Source organism: Drosophila teissieri, chromosome 2R (genome assembly GCF_016746235.2).
Source record: "Drosophila teissieri strain GT53w chromosome 2R, Prin_Dtei_1.1, whole genome shotgun sequence".
Classification (NCBI taxonomy): domain Eukaryota; kingdom Metazoa; phylum Arthropoda; class Insecta; order Diptera; family Drosophilidae; genus Drosophila; species Drosophila teissieri.
The window spans coordinates 9945504-9966210 of record NC_053030.1 but is presented as its reverse complement, the minus strand read 5'-3'; the positions used below and the strand labels follow the sequence as shown (position 1 = coordinate 9966210).

The following is a 20707-nucleotide window of genomic DNA, read 5'->3' as shown; positions in this document are numbered from 1 at the left end:
AAGCTATAAGGTATTATCGATAAATTAAGCGGTCATCGATAAGCTCTTAAATCGATTGATATTAGCTTTCAGTATTTCGATTTTTACTCAGTATTTACTCAGGTTAATTTGCGCACAAGATTCCCGGACGTGATTAATGCTGATTCCTGGTCTGGGCTATACTGTATAGCTAGTACTTGCAGTCGGAACCGGAGGAGTACGATTTCGGGAAGGATTCCCGGCCGGAAGGGGACTACTAGCATCCGCAAGTGGCGTCCAGCAACCGGAGGTCTCCCTACCGAAGAATCCGCATCACCATCCTAAAACCAATCAACCAATGACCTCTTGAAACCGCACCAGCAATGGATCCCTTGGTGTTCTTCATTGTGCTGGCATCGCTTTATGGCGTTCTTTACTTCTTCGACCGCTTCTTTAAGGTGTAGTATATCCACCCAGAGTACTTCCAGATAGTTAATGTAATCCCTTAGAGCTGCATGCACTACCCGTACGATGCCTTCCTCAAGAACACCGGGCTGAGTATCAATTTCATGAGTCTCCACTGGCACACGAGTGCCTTTAACAGGACCCTCCTCCGCTGGGGATCTGCCGGTAACAGCTGCACCCGGAGAGTAATGATCACCAGCTTCAATGTGGGAGTCCTGGTTACCTTTTCGCTGCTCCCAATCGGACTGATCCTGCTCATTGCCACTATCTTTAGCAGTGGCGAACAGGACAGCTCTTCTGTATCCACGCCCGTTGGAGTCCCCGTGCAGCTGGAGATTCTGTTGCCCGGCGTTAACCTGCCGCTTGAGGAGATCGGATACTACGTCACCACCCTTGTGCTCTGTCTGGTTGTGCACGAAATGGGACACGCCCTGGCTGCTGTAATGGAGGATGTGCCTGTCACCGGGTTTGGAATTAAGGTCCGAATTTATTGCGAATTAATTGCGTGTACTAATAGGGTCAATATTACTATTTCAGTTCATCTTCTGCCTGCCGTTGGCGTACACGGAACTCTCCCACGACCACTTGAATAGTCTTCGTTGGTTCCGCAAACTACGTGTTTTGTGCGCCGGAATCTGGCATAATTTTGTGTTCGCCGGCGTATGCTATCTCTTAATCTCAACGGTGGGCATCACCATGTCACCATTGTACGCCTACAACCAACATGTCGTGATCACCGAACTAACGAGGAAATCTCCGCTGAGGGGAGAGCGCGGCCTGCAGGTGGACAATCAAATTACCCAAGTAAACGGCTGTCCAGTCAATAGCGAGGAGAGTTGGGTGACATGTCTGCAGAACTCCCTGAAGCTCAAGCCGGGCTACTGTGTGAGTGCGGATTTCGTCCAGCTTAACGATGAAAGCAGCGCCATCTCACATCATAGCATTGATGGCCAGCTACAGTGCTGTGATGAACTAAATCCGAACGTGAGTTGCTTCGAGGTGGTGGAGGACGCCAATGGAGATGTGCCTGTGGAGCTGCCGCAGCATGTATGTCTTAATGTGCGCCGCACATTGGAGGAGGTGACCGAGCACTGCTCCTCCGGAGTCTGCAACGAGGGATTCTGTCTGCGACCGCTAATACGGAATATCACTGCCATAATGACGTTTAAGCGAACCAATTTTCGAGGAGAAAAACTGCCGCCGGTGATCTATGTGGGCCATCCGTGGGACGTCACTCGAACGGTGGAGGTATCCGCCTTTGTGCCGAGATACACCTTTATGAAGGCGGCTTGGCCGGATGCTTGGCTGCTGCTCCTCAAGTACAACGTGGTCTTTAGTATAGGATTGGCGCTGATCAATGCCATTCCGTGCTTCGGTTTCGATGGTGCCCACATCACTAGCACCGTGATACACAGCTTCTTGGTGGGCAGAGTGGATCAGCATGCCAAGAGGGATATCATCTCGTTGATAATCACCAGTGTGGGCTCCCTTCTCTTTGCACTGGCCCTGCTTAAGGTGGCCTGGCTGAGCTTTTTGCGACCTCTGCTTTAAGAACTGAAATGGAAAACTAAGATGGATCCTGGGAGTCCAACTCCCTCCAAAGACGCTAGACTGCTATTTCACCTTTACGAACACACAAAAACACAGCGAATTGTAGCACCTCAAAGATTCGATAGCTTTTTGTCATAGTCCTTAGTCTTAACTCGTATTTATTTTCGTACGGTTGTCGAGCTCAAAAATAAAATCAAATTAAGCTAAGATTTATCTCTAAGACTGATCCTATTTGCCCTCGCTCACCCCGCTTAGTTGGACGCTGGTCCGTAGTTCTGTGAGGCTGCGTCTGCCGTGCTGAAGGAGCATCTTGATGGCCACCTCGTCACTTTGGTGGCGATTCGTCTGGAAGTCGTGACGTGCCCAGGATTTTAGCTCCAGCTGGCTGTTTTTGTCGGGCACCTGACGGATCGTTCGAAATATTTCCCTGTAGAGCTTCAGGACTTCCTGGCGCAGCATAAACTAGGTTGTATTTAATTCACCAAATTATTATTGTCAAATTGATTAATTCGTCGTTTTGTAACCAATAACGATTTGAAATCTACTTACCTGCTTCAAACTAAGTGAGGCTTTTGGTAGCTTGGACATTTCAGCTTAAATGTGATTTTTGCTTTGAATTTCTAGTTTAATTATTATTGGAGTTTCTTTTAGTTTTAAAGTTTTTCTGTCATTTTTAAATAGTATTTGTAATCAATCCAGCAAAAACCATAACAAGAACAGCTGATAGTCAGATGTTGGCAATGTAGAGATGGACCGATTTACATAAAGCTTGCACTTTACAATCGATAATTCGATAGGTTTATAAAAATGCGCTTAAATTTGAAATTGAAATATGAAAGTTTCATTAAATAAATGTTAAGTTTTATGAATAATTAATATTTTTATAATCTAAGGTGTATTTATAATGTTTGAACTTAATTTGTATCTTTCTAATTAACAAACGTATCTTTTATGATAAAAAGTCATTAATTATTTTAAATATTTTGAAACTAATTTAAATATACGCCATTCTAAATTATTTTCTTTTTCACTAAAATGCACCTGTTTTAAAAGTGATCTACTATTTTGAAAGTAGGGAAACAATCTGCTGCGAAAGTCAACTGCAATTAATGTTAAAATGGCATTTCATCAACTGTTTTTGCGCACTGATGCGGCGTGGGAACGAAGGAAGTGACATCCAACACTAAATTTATCTGGCTCGTGTTCAATTTAAATGAAATTCTCGGCATTAAATGCCACATTTATCTACATGAGCATTGTTTGATTGGCACGCCAGCTGCTCCGCCTCTGTTTCGTCTCTGATTGTGATGTTCTGCTTAAACGATTCAATTGTTTCTTCGGCCATTTCGTCTATTTACCATCAGGTACCATATTCGCAAAGGGACTGGTACTATCTCCTGATAGTGGTACTTGGCGTCGGCTAGTGGTAAGTTCTCCCCCAAGTACCGGGCTTCTTGATTGAATTGCCAACTGTTTTCCAGACCCAGTGCCGTGGTCACGTCCAGTTACCAATAACGGCCCTATAGAGAATGTGAATCAACCAGGTTAGATAATACATTAGTCTAGTGGTAGGAGTAGTCCACATAAAGCTAACCGTATCTTACACTTAGAATATTTATGAGTCCAGAATACAAAGTATGTGGCTTCTAATTGAAATTTATAAATAAATTTTTACTTTAAGTTTCTCGATAAAGTTCTATTCGAAAAAGCAAAATAATAATGTTAATTATATTTGATGAATTTTATATTTTTAAATTTTGTAAGTTCCATTTTGGCATGGAATTCAGCCAATCGGATGATCAATATCGATGTTATTTATCCTCGGCACGCCACATTCAACCTTTCTGGCTGTCAAAATGCATTTTCTCCTCGCATTACTTAAGATGCTCCCCATTAATTTGCCATCGCCGTTCCTCTGATCTCTGACCAAGTGCGTTTGTCTCCGCCGGCACAAGTATTTTGTGCAAATTAAACAAAAATTGGACATAACATAAATATCCGAGGCAGAACAAAACGAAGGCAGGTGAAGCGGTGCGATTTATTTTTAACAGCCCGATGCGCCTACATATAGGAAATTATGCAAAAGAATCTCGCGCTGCAGCCGAGTGCAATTTCGTTTTCGTTTTCATCTGCCAGAGATGCCAGCGTCTGCGCCGCTCTCTTGAGTCAGTGCACTGCGAGAAAATGCGCGTAAATAATTAGACATTTTTCGGGTAGAGGAAGATCGGGTTAAAGAAATACTGGCTCTCCGGAGAGGTTTGAATACTGTATTGAAATTTAATATAGTAAATTGTTAAAATAATTACAAATCAATTTCTTTGGCCATTTCTCTGTTATTAACTAAGCTCAATGAACTTCTTAAATAACCAATTAATATTCAAATAAGGTATTCTGATATTATCCCTATAAAATGTTAGTTTCAACATATTTGACTTAACATTAATCTTTTTGAAAGTGAACTTGAAGTATTTTTCCTAGCCTCCACAACTTAGAGGTAAGCATAGATGTGCCAGCTATTGGGAGTACGTTTTCTTTCTGTGCCGCTGATGTTTTGGTCTCATTGGGGGTGGGCCCTACGTCATCACAACAGACCCACAGCTGCGCCACAACGATGACGAAGGAACGAATGCAACAACACCGAGGCAATGAGGCAGTGAGGCAGCAGCAGAGAAGCAGCAATAGCAGCAAAAGCAGCAGAGAAGCAGCAGAGAAGCAGCAAAAGCAAGTAAAATCCACATGCCACCGGACCGCTGGCTCAAATGTTCATGAAACGCGAACGCGTGTGGACGTGGTTGTGCGCGGTACCGCTTCGGAAAAAAGTTTGTGAATGCGAATCGGTTTATTCGGTTTGGTCGGATTAAAAACGGTTGATTCGAAACGAATTCTCGGGCCGTGCATGTGTGAAAGTGAAAACGGAATGAAGAATGAAGAATGAAAATGAGCACGGTGCATGAGTTTCCTTGACGTTCGGAAAGTTGCTTCGGAAAATCCATCGCAAGAAAACTGAAAAGAGCGTGCGAAAGCAGAAAGGCCAATTGTGAGTGAGAGCTGAAAAGCACACACGCCAAAAATATAATGTTGAAAATATCTGGCTATTTTTGGAATATATATTTGTTTTTCCCAAACGCTGCATTGGAAAATTTGTACCTCAAGTGAAGCAATACACAAAAAACCTCGAGAAATGATAATGCTTAAAAAATACGAGACATTGTACGCTTTTATTTCACTTGCATTTCGTTTTGGAAAAGCTCTCGAAAGCAAAACAAAGCCATCAGAAAAATAAAAGTACGAAAAAAATGAAGATTGAAATGAATCCAAGGCGAAAGAACAGTCAAGTGAAATGTTTTTAATGGGCAATCAAAAATAATGAAATCGGGTAGATATATCTGGCAGAATGAGGCACGAACGCATTTAAGATGAACAATGGAGATACCATTAATGATCTTAAAGGGACTCGATGAAGGATTGAATTCAGACCTATAGCTAAAACTAGGGTGTACCTCGATGTTAAGCACATTTCCGGAAGTTCCCATTGCTCAACTTTAGATACACAAAAGTATTCCCTTCAGATTCGGAATAGTTTCGCTTCAGAGCACAGCAGAAAAATAAATATATTTTGTGTTTACATTCTTGAACTAATTTGATATGTAATTAAGGCTATAGAATTGGGCTTCGAAATCTCACCGTTCAAAACCACATTATTGTCGAGATTCATTTTTTTCTGTGTAACTACATTTTCGTCTTTTTCTGTCTGATTTCCTCCGAAAGAACAACAAATACAGGCCACACTATGCATATATCCGCAGTGTGCTTGTTGTGCTGCCTTTATATTTTGTATTTGAATTTGTAGTCTTGTGTCATGCGATAGGTGGTAACGTTTCGTTCCGAACGGGGTATTGAATTACAAGACACCAAAGTGCGCGCCAAGCGAACACGCTCGCTCACAGATACTCGCACACACACACACACACACAAACAGACGCACACATGCAGAGCGAGGTGTATAAATATATCGCAGTCCGATTCTGCCGCATGCGTATCCAATGGATGCGAATCGGCCTGCAAAGCGGAGGGCCCAAGAAAATATCCGAAAAAGAACTATGAGCCGCTGTAATTAATTGTTTTGGGGGCCGAGCAGTTGGATCCATTGATTGATGGAGCCAAAGTTCATTTGTTTACAGTGGCAAGATCAATGACTCGGCGCCCTATTAATACGAACACCCCCCGCCCCAACCAAAATGGGAATAAACAACCTAAAAAGTATCTGCAGACTCCACTCTGACCCCAGGTCTCTCTTGTGTTCCAGTTTCACCCAAAAGATATAAACCGCATCCAGCCGAAATGTCCGCCAAGACGTCGCCATCGTCCACTTCGCGGGATGCCAACGTGGGATCCTCGAGTGCGATTCCCGTTCAGATCAAAAAAGAACTGCCCAGCGATGAGATTAAGGTGAGTGGATGTGGATGTGAATGAACACTTTGAGATACTTTCTTGCCCACTTGTCTAATTAATTGCCCCTGTCTGCGCATTATTTCGCCGAGTATTCAATAACAAGGATGCTGACAAAGTTTGCGTTGGATTTAAAAATAAGAACGTCGTTCTTTCGCTTGGCAAAACATTTCGCTTCTATAGCTGTGAATTGCATATACGCAGAATTATTATTATTTGTTTTTGAATGTTTAGATGGGGGAAAGGTGAATAACACCCACTCGCCAGTGGCGCGTCTATATTTTATGCTAGAGTAGCTTTGAAGTGGATCCCGTATCCAATTCTGGAAAATTGGAATTTTGAAAATATCACTAGCAATGTGCATAATGAGTGTTCGTTTGAAAGTAGACCTTGGAGTACATACCCTTGCCGCAGATCAGGTATTCCCCTTTCATCCTTAACGAACCCAGAAATATTTGGGAAAGCTGCACGTTGCACATACTCGTAGTTTCCACTTACCAGCTAGCGATTCCGACCAAATAGCATTTCCAACTAAGCGCTGAAATCAAGGAATCTGACTCCAAATCCCTCGGCCAGAGAACCAAAAACCGTTTCGGCTTTCAGTTCAGCGCAGTTCAGTGCAATTCAGTGCAGTTCAGTTGGCTGTTGGGGTATTCGGAAATGTTTATGCAAGAGCAATGATAATGCAACGCCCGCCCCCGCAGAAAAGTGCTGCATTAAATTCCATGCAACTTTGTTTCTGAATCAGGGTCCGGAATTTGAAAGAGGAGTTGCTGGCGGTCGCTGCAGCTGAGGAGACTCGGATTCAGATTCAGATTCAGACTCGGATTCGGATTCCGATTGCCATTGTGATTACGCGATTACGGGACGAGCTCGTAAGTCGAGCGGGAGTTGGCGGTAATTTTATATTGATAAGTTTTTATAATCATTTTAACGAGTGAGCGGGTCCGATTCCGATTCGGAATCCCCTTCTGCCTCTGCTCCATCCGCCAAATGAGCGAAATTAATTTAATGCCACAGACAGGGACAGAGAGTCGCAGCGCAACTTTTGCAGCACGTGTAACCCGATCGGCGAATTGAAATCATACCCCCTGACTTGCAGTCGGGCGCAATGATACTTATTGTCGGGCATAAAGAGGGGAAACAACAACAACAAAAGCAGCAACAACAACGACAACGAATACAAAAACAAAGCCAAGCCAAAATTATTATAATGAATGGGCTGCCGAGGGGCTTGGGAACTGGGTATCCGCTGGGAACTGAGCTCGGCGACTGTTTTTCTAGGTAAACGTGGGCTTTTCACGGATATCTATGTGGCTACTCATGCCTGTTTGACGATATTTATAATGGAATTGTGAGTTTGAGCTTTAGCTGCTTGCTGACACAATTATATCAATTATCAGATAGTATTCTTTAAATTTAACATAGCACGCATTATCAAACTAGGAGTATTATTAAGTTACTACGGAAGTGTAATGTGCTATAAGAAATATCTCTTAAAATCCGATATACTCATTTCTTGTATATCTCCTCATATAAGATAAGTTCTGTGATGTTTTTGATACCATTTCGTACATAACTCAATCATCTCTTTTCGTGCTCGGCAGAAATTTGCCTTCAATCTCAATGACGCCCAACCTGCTTTGAGTTGAGTGTGCAACATTTTGCTAACTCAAAATATCAATTAAAAATATTGTAATTCATACCTTTTATTTTCGCTTACCTCACCCAGTTGGGGTATCGCTTTCAGTGTTTTGGTCTCTCCGCCAGCTCCTGGCCATAATTACAAGCTGCATTTGCTGCAAAGACAGCAGCCAGGACAAATTTTTATATTTAATGGCCCAAAGGCAAAAGCACACAGCGTAATTAAGCAACAACAATATATCGGTTGAGATGATGGTTATGTGGCGGGAGGGGAAGGGTAAGGGGAAGGGGAAGAAGGAGGTATACAGGATAAGGGCGGAGGGGAGGAATATGAGCGCGCTTCATGGGTGCAACTTGATAGGACAATGGAAAGGCGATATCCTTCAAGGTTTCCGCTTTGCGACCGATGTCAAGCCAAAGCTGAGGCTGGGCACTATATATGTAGGTACCTATATATGTACGTATCTGCAGAAAAGGATGTCTTTGCCACACACTAGGCATTATCCTGCGAAGTACGAAGAGTTGCAAAATGGGGAAGGTGGGAAATCAATAACTCTTTGTGGGCGGAATGAGCGGCAGACATGGTAAACAAAGTCCTGTTTAAGTGGAGGCCTTAAGCAAATATATTTTAATTTACAACTAACTCCTTAAATAGCACACAATTAAATTAAATTAAATTTGGTAAGTTCTTTTGCACACTTTACACTGGTATTTGTAATGGCTGCATTAAATTATTCATTTTATTGTTTTCTGTGCATATTCCTGTTCCATAATTTGTGACTAAATGCACTGTCGCCTCTGTTGCACACATAATATTCATCGCCTACAAATCGCCTCCGAGTTGAGTGTTGGCAGACTCCGAGCCACATTCTATGCACATAACCCAGGGTTCCGGCAGCAGGGATTGGGTTACACCCACACAACCGGGTGTGTGGGGATGTGGAGCGGGGGGAGCGGGGGGAGACGGCGGGCAGGCAGATCCAGATGACTATGACGGTGACACAATGACAGGCGGCCACTCAGGAGCACGGGCGGATTGGAGGCGGAGTGGAGGAGTGGAGCCGGCTTGGGGCGACGGTGGCAACTGGGCTCAAATGTTGCCGCAGCAGCAGAACTTTAATAACAACGCCGCAGATTGAGTTACAAACAAAATAGAATATGATAAATTCTACACAAAACACCAGGAACCAGAGCTCAAAGGTGCTCTCCCATCGGAGGTGGGCGTTTCGGGGTTCACACTGTAGTGCACTGGTAACGTGAGGCACCCTGTGCTGCCTGCCACATGCAACACGCCACTCCCTCCGCCTCCGCCTCCGCCCCGCAACAGCAGCTCGAATTAAAATAGCGTTAAATTAATTCGAGCCACTGCTGATGGCCCAGCACTACGAAAGCGAGCCCGAGTGGCCAAGAGGCAATGTGGATGGCTGGATGACGAAGTGGATGACGGGTGGATGACGGGGGGATGAGTGGGTGGCCCAAAGCCCTTGACACCGCCAGGTGGTAGAATTGCAGCAGGTGAAGAGATCGATGCTCGCAGGGCAGCTATCAAGTTTTCTAACTATTTAATTCTTATTTGGTCAAGTGAAATTGAATCGCTATGAATGCAAGTCAAATTAAACTTTTATAACACGCCCCAAGACACACAGTAAAAGCTGTCCAATTGCCTGATTTTCGGGTAATATATCTAATTGCTAAAAAGCCACAAATGTTGTCAGTTGCATCGTATTTTACTCTTCCCCTTTTTTTGATCGATTTATTGACATTTTGAAAAACACAAACGGAAGCACGCTCGATTGTTCAGCACGGCACTGATATCTAGTTAATTTAATTGTTTATCCACATATTTTTAGAAGAGTGGTCTATGTGACCTACCGCACACATTAGTATCAAGCCCCTTGGTTTCCGATTTCGTAACCCCCTCTATCCGGTGCCTTGACTTCACATATATCATATCATATATGTATATACGAGTATATCTCCGCCTGAGCAGTGAGCCACCCATATCTGGTGTACATTAAAATGAAATGGAATATTTCGATGCCGAGGGGCAGGGCGGTGGGAACTGGAAATTCGCAGAGCAAGAGCAACATACAACTTGGCAAAGGCCAAGTATGTCATGTAAGAATTCAAAAGAAGGACGCGCGTCATTCAATCCTGAGCTATCGATATTCGATTACAGCAAACTCAAAACCGACCGACTTTGTGCTCGCCTCGCCCCGCAAACACCCAATCCCAATCCCAAACCCAAGCCCAAGCCCAAACCCGAACCCAAACCCATGTACAAACATGTGTCTGAGAAAACTAGCGTAATTCTAGAATTTGTTGCCATTGGGTGTTATTTCCACTGGCCGACCGACCGTATATACACTTACGTGCTAGTGCGAGTATATGCTTTTTCGGGGTGGTGTTCGAGGGGATTGGGATTGGATTCGGATTCGGATTCGGTCCGGACACCAGTTCTGCTGCAGCTCGGTTTTAGTTCGCCTTAGTCTCAGTTCAGTTTACTGGGTTCAGGGTGAGTTATTATAAGCGTATTGGGTTGCCAGTACCGCTCCAGCCGCTCCTCCTGCCCACCAACCCACCATCCCCTCCTACCTCATCCCCCATCCCCCAGTGAGCCAGTCAGTCTGGGTCTCGTTGCTCTGGCACTGCGAGCATTGCCGCGCCGGGTACTTTACATTATTCTATTAGGTTTCCTCGCCGGTAACCCAAGACGCGTTTTAATGCGAGCCACTCGCATAACAGGCGGCTCCACTGCAGCGGGATAGGCCCCCGGAACGTCTTTGGATGGGCCTGGATGTAGGTCAGGAAACCGAAATCTATTAGGACTGATAGTTGGGTGTACTCCTCCTCAATTCACGGAGGATGGCACATGTTTGGAGATATATGGACAATGGATCTTATACTTATGCATTGAATACTATTTATCCATTACCGGAAGGATAACTAAGATCTCTTGCAAGATCTTATTGTGATTATTCAGTACAACTATTAATAAAACTGCTCAGTTTGTAATACGTATGAAATCTAAGAGTTTTTATATTTGCTAGAGCCACTACTATTTTCTCCCAGTGCACTCAATGCCAGACAAAGAACTTGACTAGTGGATTGGAGTTCCCAGTTCCCGCTTCTCACCCGTAAAGCCGGTTCATTACGATTCATAATAAAAACGAAAATATGATATGTTTTTGTAAGCTGAGATTTTGCAAATGAAGGAAAGCACAACAAACTTGAAGCGTCAGAAACAGAACGAGTGTTGCAAATGTATCCACTGGATTCTTGGGCAATAATTACGAAAAAATTCAAATGGAAAGCGAGCCAAAAATCCAAACAGATCTGATTGCTGGGCGGGATTGGAATTGGGAATGGGATTGGGATTGGGTTTGGGGGAGAAGGAAATTCGATTGGAAATGTAAAGGTAGCCGTGTGTGTGTGTATCTTTCTTAATACATACGGTTTCGTACACAAGTATTTCTGGGCGGGCAGAGCGAATCAGATCCCAACTCCATCAAGAACAACAGACGGCATAAAATTTCAGTTTTTAATTAATTGATTTTTATTCGCATTTCGGTGTAGAGTTTCAGGCATGGGCGAGAGTTTTAATGTCGCTGACGGAGACGGCACTGAGAGAAAATTGGTTCAAAATATGATACATCAAATATAAGCTAAGCATAAAAGTTACAACAGACAATGAAGATCACGAAATGTGATAGGTTGATACATGTTCACGATTTAAAACACCACTAGGCAGGGTGCACAATTTTGTTCAGTGTAGGTACCGACGACTTTCCCGCCTCCCCCTGTCCACCCCCTCGAACCCGTTGAGCCACTGTCAGGCAGCAAAGAGCTGAAAAGCTGAACGAACGCACAAATCAGAAATTAAAAACCGAACATAAATTAACAGACAAATGATACTAAAAACCGAGCTGCCGAAAGAGACGGCGCATGCGACAATGAGAGAGACGGAGGGAGGGAGTGGAGTCGAATGTATCTCCGTTCCTCCGGTTACGCTTACTGCAAGATGCTGAACTTGAGCCGAGCGTGCGTCGCCATCCGCCATCCGCCATCCCATCCCCTCCGACTCCATCCCATCCCATCCCCTCCGATTCCATCCCACCTGGACGAGGTCGCACCTGAGGCGTGTAATTGATATGCTCGGCTCGGGCAGCCGGCTCCGGAGATTTTATCGTGCGAATTCCTGATACTCTTTTCGCTTTTCGCAGCGGCAGACAGCGTAAAACCTGAATGCGAATACGAATGCGAATGCGAATGCGATTGTCACCGATACGCGAATTGCTGGAAAAATAGCCAAGCGAGCGTGTGAGCGCTGCTCATGGAGTGCGAAAGGAAAAGGTGTTCCGCCGCGAAAGAGACGGGGTGCTGCGGTGCGAAAGAGAGGACCAAAGGGGGTCCGAGGGAGACGGCAACTTATTAGACGACTTGCATTTGTCAGCAAGTTGGCAGCAACGCTTAATTTGAAGAGTATCGCATGACGCCGGGGATATCCAGTTTGTCTGGAGCTTGTGATAGATGCAATGGAGGCGATGAATCATCTGGCCAGCATTGGCCAATTGTGGTTGTGGCTCTTTTGCGCGGACCAATTTCCCCTGAAACTCGGCATTGGACACCACTTGCGGCCACATGGCGTATGAGCAATTTGGCATTCCGCAGAAGCAGCTACCAGAAAATGAAAACCAAGGGTTGCAGTTATGAGCCAAATTCAAATGATGGGGTTAATGAGAGCCAAAATTCTTACTTTCGACTAAAATAATGCTCCTTATGTGTCAATATCATTAATTACTGCTAAGAATCTATGACATCAGAAAGAATGTTTGGAAGACAACTTTAAGTTTTCCTACTCTCATTTGATTTTAGCTTGTCGAGAACCATATTTCCAACCAGATACTTGGAGAGCCCTTTAAACAACGCTCCTGCCGAAGGACTTTGTTCGGTGAAAACCACGTCGAATATGAGAATTTCAATGTAACCCGATCCCCAGTTAGTGCACCTCTCACAGGCTTGTGTGAAATTTTTATGTGCAGCACAGGCAGGCCCAGAATGATACACACATGCATCTCCCTTGGGATTGGGATTGGGTTTGGGATTCGAATGGAAATGGGAATGCAGGAGCCAGTCAAAAATAAAAAAAAAAAAGCAAAATAACAGCTTCAAAAGCCGCAAATGTTTTCTGCATCTTGGACTTCAGACTGAGCCTGAATTTTCGGTTTAAATTTAAGGCAATGAGGCAGGAGGCACACGCAAAGCGACAGAGAATGTCCAAAGGTATTGGATATCAATATCGAGGCAGGGATAATCAAAACAGTGAGCGCGGGAGGGGGTGGTTGAGGTGGAGAGTGCAGAGTGGAGGGTGGGGGGATGCCCATGTTCCTCCGAGTATGCAAATGCCACCCACTCCGGCACCCAAAAAGACAACTAGTCCGGCCCTCTGGCGTAATGAAGCTCTCTGCCGCCCGTTTGTGCACTGATATGTTTGTGGAGAGTGCGGAGTGTGTGTGAGGTGTTTGATGCGTGGGTGATTCCCCAGGGTTATCGATTACACTGCAACTTTCTAGCCTCGGGGGAAGCGCTTTGATACGGTTAGATAAGGACGCGCATAATTGGACATTGGGTTCAGAGGTCAACGGGCAAAGGCAATCAATAATTAGTGAAAGTTTCCTTCGGTCAGGGTGGATTGCGCTTCTGGTCACTTTACCCCTTAAGTCCCCTTAAAGTCCAGTAGTCGACCACCGAGTTTCACCTGCCTGACTCTTTAAATGAAGTTTCAGCTGCTCTTCAATGGCAATGCACTACAAAAAATTGAGTTTTTTTAAATGCATTCGAAAATGATTAAAATGCATTATGTAAACAGGTTGAAGAAAAGCAAAGGGAATATTTATCATTAAATTGAATATGAATGTGTCCACACAGTTTTCGGAGTGAACTACTGATGCGATCTCCCTGAATATCGGGTTACCCAAAGGCCATGTAAGTGGTATCCAAGGAACCCGTGTCAGCAATTCCCTGTTTTCCAGCACTCATCTTTCTGTTTCTGTTTCTGTTTCGGTCTGTCCCTTCCAGGAATTCGCGCACAACACCATGAACGAGCTGCTCGGCTGGTATGGATTCGAGGGTGTGGACGTGGATCGTCTCGACCTGACCGCCAAGACGTCGCGCCTGCTCCAAAGTGCCGCCGCCGCAGCGGTGGCCAATCAGCAGAGCCACCAGCTGCACCCGATGGATCCGCATCCGAGTCTCGAGCGGAAGCGGGCCAGTCTGCTGCGCAGTGGCCGCAGTTCCCTGGCAGCGGCCTACCACAACAACAACAACAACAATGGCAGCAGCAACAAGAACAACGGCGGGGGAGGCAGTGGGAGTGGGAGTGGCCGGAAGGGCGGACTGCTGAACTGCAGCAGCACCACCACCACGCCATCGGACCACGATACGCGAAGCTCACGGGAGGAGGACTCCAAGAGTCCGCACTCCATCGGGAAACCAGCGGGAGCTCCGCACACTGAGGAGAAAATAGGTGCGTATGTATGCCAAGGAACTGAGATGTACAAAAGCACCACATTTGTTTTAAGTTGTAGGTGTTATCATTGCGTCAATTTCGTTCATATATACACGGTACTCTTGGTAGGATAAAATATAAATGATCTTAAATTTAAAGATAATATAGTATAGTATGTGATGAGTAAATCGGCTTTAAGTATAGTTCATAACGCAGCCTACAGGGTATCTTATCCGCAATGGATAATTCCACCCGGGCACAAGCAAAAATTGACAGCAAAAGTCAAAATCACAAATTTCGTAACCGACCCAAGGACCCTCCCTTAGCCCCGACGCACTCATCATCCGCCTGTGCGTTTTGTTTTTTGAAGGGAACTCGATAACTTCGCCTGCTCTGCCCCGGACCGTTGCAGTCCCTCCAATCCCCGCCTGCATTTGGAGCTCAGACAGGCTGGAAACTGTGCTAACTTTTCATCAACTCAGTCCGGAGTTTGCCGATGCTGCGTTATCGAATAACAGATTCATTAAGACCCAAATATGGTTTACACATTTTGGCTAGTGCCGAGCAGGAAGAAGCGCTCCATATTAGGAATAGGATATTCGGAGCTCAGTTTGTACGGATGCTTGCGGAAATCAAATTTGCAGTTCTGCAGGAGTCAATTTCCGTTTTAATAGAACATTTTTGCTTCCGAAATGTGGTTTGTTTGATTCGATTAATTACTTTCTTGCAGTCTAGTCATATGCATTTTCTAGTGAAGAAAATATTTCCTAATAAACTAAGCTTTTGAATAATAGCTTAAGAGATATTAATCATTACCTAGTATTTCCATATGTCTTTGTCCAAGTGTATACCTTGCTTTTGTTGCATCTTCAACAGACTTCAGCAATTGCTGCTGGTGCCACCGACCGATTGCGGAGAATGCGCCGGATTACCTGACCAGCTGCGACGGACCGCGCTACTGCTCCGAGTCCTGCTTCGCCCAGAGCCGGAGGGCATCCTTCAAGAAGGCCAAGACCTGCGACTGGTGCAAGCATGTCCGCCACGCGGTGAGCTACGTGGACTTCCAGGACGGCGCCTCCCAGCTACAGTTCTGCTCGGAGAAGTGCCTCAACCAGTACAAGATGCAGATCTTCTGCCACGAAACCCAGGCCCACCTGGACATGCATCCGCACCTGCGGGATCAGGCCATGGATGCGGGCAGCGAGGCTGGGCTGATTACGCCAGATCTGTGGCTTCGCAACTGCAGGAGCCGCTCGGCCTCGCCTGCCTCCACGCTCTCGGTGTCTCCGGGTCCGCCACCTGCTCCGGCTACCAGCCGCTGTCCGGACTCGCCGCCTAGTCATCATCCCAGCAAACCTCTGATCTCAGTGGCTCCCGTCTCGAAGTTGCTGGCCCAGAAGAGTCCGGGCCCCGCCGGAGTTCCTCCTCCTCCGCCACCGCCTGTCCAGCGGCATTTGGCTGGAAAGTTGGGTCGCCGCAAGCGCCGAGGTATCTCCTCTTCCTCGGGCTCGGAAACTGTGGCCAGTCTGCTCCAGAAACAGCAGCAGCAACACCAACAGCAGCAACAGCAACAGGCACCGCAGCAACATCAGGCTCCTCCCACTCTAACGGCAGACTTTGGCGGATCCAGCGTACCACTGCCTCCGCTCTCGCCCATGCCCAGCATGCAGGAGTCACCACAACCGCAGCAGGCTCCTCAGGTGCCCCCACCACAAGCTCTTCCACGGGGACCAACTGCCATCCCGGCCAGCTACTTCGCCACGCCCTCGAATGGTGTGCCCATGGGACATCCGTTTGCGGGGCGTCCACCGCCGCCTCCGCATCACTTTATGCATCCACCTCCGCATGGCATGATGCCCCGTGGATTTGGTCCTCCCTTCGGGCCACCGCTTCCCCCACAAATGCCCGAGCTGGGGTCTCTATTGGGTGCCGTGCCGCCGGTGACCGTGATGGTGCCCTATCCGATCATCATCCCCCTGCCCATACCCATACCCGTTCCTCTGCCAGTGATGGACTTCTACAAGGCACACCTAACTCCCGAGGAGAGGAAGCGTTTCGATGAGCAGCGGGCTGCTCCGAGCAGAGGTGAAAACCCAGAAGAGCAGGAGCAACCGCAGCCGCTGGACTGCAGCAAAAGCAGAAGTGAGCTGGAGGAGGAGAAACCAGATGTGGAGCAACCAAGTGAGTCGCGCCAGGAGCTGGACAACGATCAGGAAGAGGATGAAAAGGAATCCATACCAAAGACAAATCCAGATGGGGACACCAACGCGGCTTCGCCATCGATTTCACAGGAATCATCTCCTTCCCCGCAACAGACGCACTGCATCGTCAGGGAATCTACGCAATCCGATCCCGAGGCGGACAACCAGAAGCTGCCCAAGCTGAAGATCACGCGGCTGCAGACCAAACGGACACTCATTCAAACCAAAGAGGCGGCCGCCGAGTGCAGTCGACCGCTGCGCAAGCGCAAGAGGATCATCGACTGCGATTTCCAGAAAATGGCTCTTAAGGAACCGGAAGTGGCCAACGATGGCGAACAGAGCAACGGCAGCAGCAACAAAGAGGCGGATCCGGATCCTGAAGCATTGTGCAATATGAGCGGGAGCCACAGCAACAGTGGTAGTGCTAAAACTAAGAAGTAGACATAGACCTTAGGATTTACCCTTTAAACGTAGTAGAATGTATTTATCTATGTATGTGTGAGTGTGTCAGTGTGTTTGTGTAAGCGGAAGCGAAAGCGGAAATAGAGTCCAGAGGAGGAGAAAAATGCAGCGAAAGGCACAAAGTGCATGCGGTACTCAGATTTGATTCTTAATAAACTAAAATATAACTTATTAGAAATTCGTGTTTAATTATTGATTGGAAGTGGACAAGGTTCATTCACATAAGAAAATAAAAGTGGTCTACATGGCCAATATTCTTTATATATATTTTTTATAAACTTTAAAAAGGTACACTTCATAAAATATTCAAGGGTTGTCAAAGTTCACCTTAGTAACAAAAATAGCAGCTGGACACGTAGATATGTTGCCAATCCCTTCAATTGGCTTCAAAACTAGCCAAACTCACAAAACATTTCTGAACCGAAGCAAATATCCAAAGGTTAATAAAAAAATACTTATAAAGTAAAGCTATTTCAAGAGGATCGCTAAACCGTTGCAGTCAAGGTAATCTGGAACAGACACTGTAACACTTAAGACTAAGTCATAGTTCAGTTGTAGAGGTCCCACAACGATATCTGGCCGTCCATGCCCGCCGCTGCCATGATGGGAGCCCGCCACATGGCCACCGGTTGACTGGAGAAGGCCAAGTCCATTACGCCGCCATTCTTGTGCTGCGTAAGCACGGCCAGCGGTCGCAGGCTTTTCCATGAGAAGATCCGAATGCGACCGTCCCAGCCGGCACTGGCGAAGACCTTCTGATCGGGGCGAATGCGAACGCAATTCACTCCAGGATTCTTGATGCACAACTCCGAGCCGCGCTGCAATTGCATCGATGAGCGCTGGTAACTGAAACTAATCAGCTTGTCAGCTGTAACAGAAGGACACGACATTATATCGCGGTAAATTTATTTGGACTCCAGCTCAGACTTACTTGGACCACTCACAATGCCACGATTCGTGACTGGGTCGTAGTCCACAGACGTGGCATCTTGGGCCAATTCCAGCACATCCAAAATAACGCTCGAGCTAATGTCCCAGGTGAGAAAGTGTCCCGATTCGTAGCCAGCAAGCAGGAACAGTTGCGAGGCGCACTCGAAGGGCTTGAAGCAGGTGACGCTGCCCAGTTTGGGCAGCTGTGGATCGTCTGGGACCAGTATTTGGGTGGGAGCCGCTGCATCGGTAACGTGAAGCACTCCGATGGACGATTCCTCGCAGGGATAGAAGAGCAGCTGCTCGTTTGTCTTGCTGGTGTTCGTGTGCAAGGCAGATCTGCAAAAGCCCTGGTGGTTTCCCGGAATACTACGCTCCTTAACGTAGCTGCTGCCGCCGATGGAGAACATGGTGATGGTTCCGCCCTTCTCCTGGGTCACCAGGCGATCCGGGGTGTGGTGCAGACTGGTTATGGGGTCGGGTCCCACCTCAAAGTGCAGAGCGGAGCGGTTGGTCTAAAGAACAAGTTGGTTGATTAAAGTAGGGTATATTTAAAATTTTAGTATTAAGTTTAAAATCACAAAATTCTTTTTTAATAATTAAAAACTAACAAATTATTAGACCAATGGGATAATCTTATCTTAGGTGCCATAAGATAACAATTTAATAATTTTAGTGCACTTTTAACAGTTGTAATACCATTGATAGATAGCTTTTAGGGTTATATATTATCCTATATCCATTTAAGCAATATATTGTTGAATAGGGAATACGTTATTCGCTTCTAAATTTAATTGTTTAAAACTTGGCACCTGACAGTGCGATACTGCTATAAATATTACAAGAAAGTTGGTTTAAAGATCGGACTATTGTCCCGACTAAATATACGTATATTGATCGTGGAAGCATGTGATTCCTTTTATTAGGGAAATAACATACTTTCACTTTGTGTCTTTATTTAATATTTAATGCCATGGTGGCTTGCAATAACGTGGATAAAGTGATAAGAATTCTCACTTGCAAGTCCCAGAGGAAAACACTGCCTTTGATGGTTCCGGCCAGCAATCGGTCGCTCTCCTGGAAACACAAGGAATTGACGGCTCCCATGTCGGGGGATCTCAGGCTGAATACAGGATCTGGTGGTAGCACAGCCATACTTCGATTTGTTTAAATTAATAAATTAATTTGCGTTTGTTTTTGTTTGGTCTCGTGGTAGTGTGGCCGTTGTGGGGATTTTCAAAAATATAACCACACTGTTATCGATTTGTAATCGAGAGCGTTGCCGTACCTCCTCCTAGGTTCGCGTAAAATGCATTAGAGGGCGCCCTGGGCGCGCTTCTCACAAAGTTCAAACGACTTTTTCGCCAGCAGCAACGCAGAAGCCATGCCGAATATCTTACTTTTTCATTGAGTAGTAGTAGCCTGTGCGGAGAAAACAAGCTTAAAATTTTACAGCGAAAAATCATTAAGTCGCTAAATGCGCGGACTATTAAAAAACATAACGTGCACCGCAGGCTTACGCGGCTTTAATGGACTTTGTCAGCGGTCTCTCGTCTCTCATGTGGCCTAGACGCTAAGGCCCGAATCGTAAAAGACTTGTCAGCCAGATTGCGCGCACTTGGCCAGATTGCGAGCGAAGAAAACGGGCCCAAAATGATATACACATGTGTATTTGGGTATATGGGTATATGGAGTCCGTTCTGGCGGCCGTCCGCAACAAAGATCGCAAAATAAACATGCCATAAGCTCGTTAATCAATGCTAAGTTGACAGTTTTAAGTGGTTTTAGCGAGCCAACACCAGCGCAAACGGCAAATAAGCCGGAGACTCCTGTTGTGCCGCAGGCTCTAAATGATTTACGGTCCCAAAAAAATGCGCTATATTTTAATTGAGTGCAAGAATTTATTTGAAATTTTTCGGCTTCGGTTACGGGCCAAAATATGAATTTGAAAAGGAGTTACCAATAGGCCAAAGGATGTTTTTTTAATATTAAAAGCTTGCTTAGATATTTCGATTGACTAAATATTCAATCCTCAAGGATTATACATCTCGTATAATCATCGAATAAAACAAGAAATTGGTTTTTAGAGATAAAAATTATAAATATATTTGAAGCTATTTTTAGCCAAACATAATTTGCTTGTGAAGATAGGCGCTTATCTAACAAAGTCACAATTTCACGATATTTTTCGCATGTGTTCACTTTCCATGTTTGTATGGCACCTTTCCACAGTTGACTAGACAACCAGACGCACTTCGTAATTCGATTTGGGTGCAACAAGTTAACACGTTTTCTCCTACCCTGCAACAAAAAAAAAGCCAACCCTTTTGGCCAACATGCAGTCGTTTGGTGAACAGTTGAAACTGCGGCTATAAGTTCATTTAACTGCCGAGGCAATCATAAAAAGGGCTCAAGCCCGTATGACCATTCCAGCTCATTTGCTTTCGACTCGGTTAATTCTTTTTGTCTCCCACAGGATCAAGGAGGAGCTGGGGGGCAGAGGTAGCTGAACGACAAGTCCATAAATCTTTTCGCCACA

At 45.6% G+C, this 20707-nt stretch overlaps 4 protein-coding genes across 4 annotated transcripts; 2 read left to right on the top strand and 2 right to left on the bottom strand.

The window, feature by feature from the left end:
- Positions 1–92: 92 nt before the first annotated feature.
- LOC122612958 (membrane-bound transcription factor site-2 protease) lies at positions 93–2126 on the top strand. Its single transcript, XM_043786885.1, has 3 exons — positions 93–416; positions 468–902; positions 961–2126. Exons 1-3 carry the CDS (start codon positions 342–344, stop codon positions 1972–1974), a joined length of 1524 nt encoding a protein of 507 aa, XP_043642820.1. The 5' UTR covers positions 93–341; the 3' UTR covers positions 1975–2126.
- Positions 2101–2687, bottom strand: LOC122612961 (LYR motif-containing protein 2). Its single transcript, XM_043786887.1, has 2 exons — positions 2524–2687; positions 2101–2436 (listed from the first exon to the last, which is right to left on the bottom strand). The coding sequence occupies exons 1-2, from the start codon at positions 2560–2562 to the stop codon at positions 2203–2205; spliced, it is 273 nt and encodes a 90-aa protein (XP_043642822.1). The 5' UTR covers positions 2563–2687; the 3' UTR covers positions 2101–2202.
- Positions 2688–4452: 1765 nt separating this feature from the next.
- Positions 4453–17386, top strand: LOC122612385 (sine oculis-binding protein homolog). The gene is given in 5 exon segments (XM_043785957.1): positions 4453–4948; positions 4951–5011; positions 6281–6423; positions 14146–14593; positions 15452–17386. Coding segments are annotated over 5 exon segments (2442 nt in total). The 5' UTR covers positions 4453–4924; the 3' UTR covers positions 17218–17386.
- A 91-nt stretch (positions 17387–17477) lies between these two features.
- LOC122612386 (guanine nucleotide-binding protein subunit beta-like protein 1) lies at positions 17478–19403 on the bottom strand. The gene is made up of 3 exons (XM_043785958.1): positions 19186–19403; positions 18170–18683; positions 17478–18106 (listed from the first exon to the last, which is right to left on the bottom strand). Exons 1-3 carry the CDS (start codon positions 19321–19323, stop codon positions 17787–17789), a joined length of 972 nt encoding a protein of 323 aa, XP_043641893.1. The 5' UTR covers positions 19324–19403; the 3' UTR covers positions 17478–17786.
- Positions 19404–20707: the final 1304 nt, after the last annotated feature.

Coding starts and splice junctions, on each gene's coding strand:
- LOC122612958 (XM_043786885.1), top strand. CDS start 342: ATGGATCCCTTGGTGTTCTTCATTGTGCTGGCATCGCTTTATGGCGTT. Junction 417..467: donor TCTTCGACCGCTTCTTTAAG/GTGTAGTATATC, acceptor GTAATCCCTTAG/AGCTGCATGCACTACCCGTA. Junction 903..960: donor TCACCGGGTTTGGAATTAAG/GTCCGAATTTAT, acceptor TTACTATTTCAG/TTCATCTTCTGCCTGCCGTT.
- LOC122612386 (XM_043785958.1), bottom strand. CDS start 19,323: ATGGCTGTGCTACCACCAGATCCTGTATTCAGCCTGAGATCCCCCGAC. Junction 18,684..19,185: donor TTTTCCTCTGGGACTTGCAA/GTGAGAATTCTT, acceptor CTTGTTCTTTAG/ACCAACCGCTCCGCTCTGCA. Junction 18,107..18,169: donor TGGCATTGTGAGTGGTCCAA/GTAAGTCTGAGC, acceptor CTTCTGTTACAG/CTGACAAGCTGATTAGTTTC.
- LOC122612961 (XM_043786887.1), bottom strand. CDS start 2,562: ATGTCCAAGCTACCAAAAGCCTCACTTAGTTTGAAGCAG. Junction 2,437..2,523: donor CCTCACTTAGTTTGAAGCAG/GTAAGTAGATTT, acceptor AATACAACCTAG/TTTATGCTGCGCCAGGAAGT.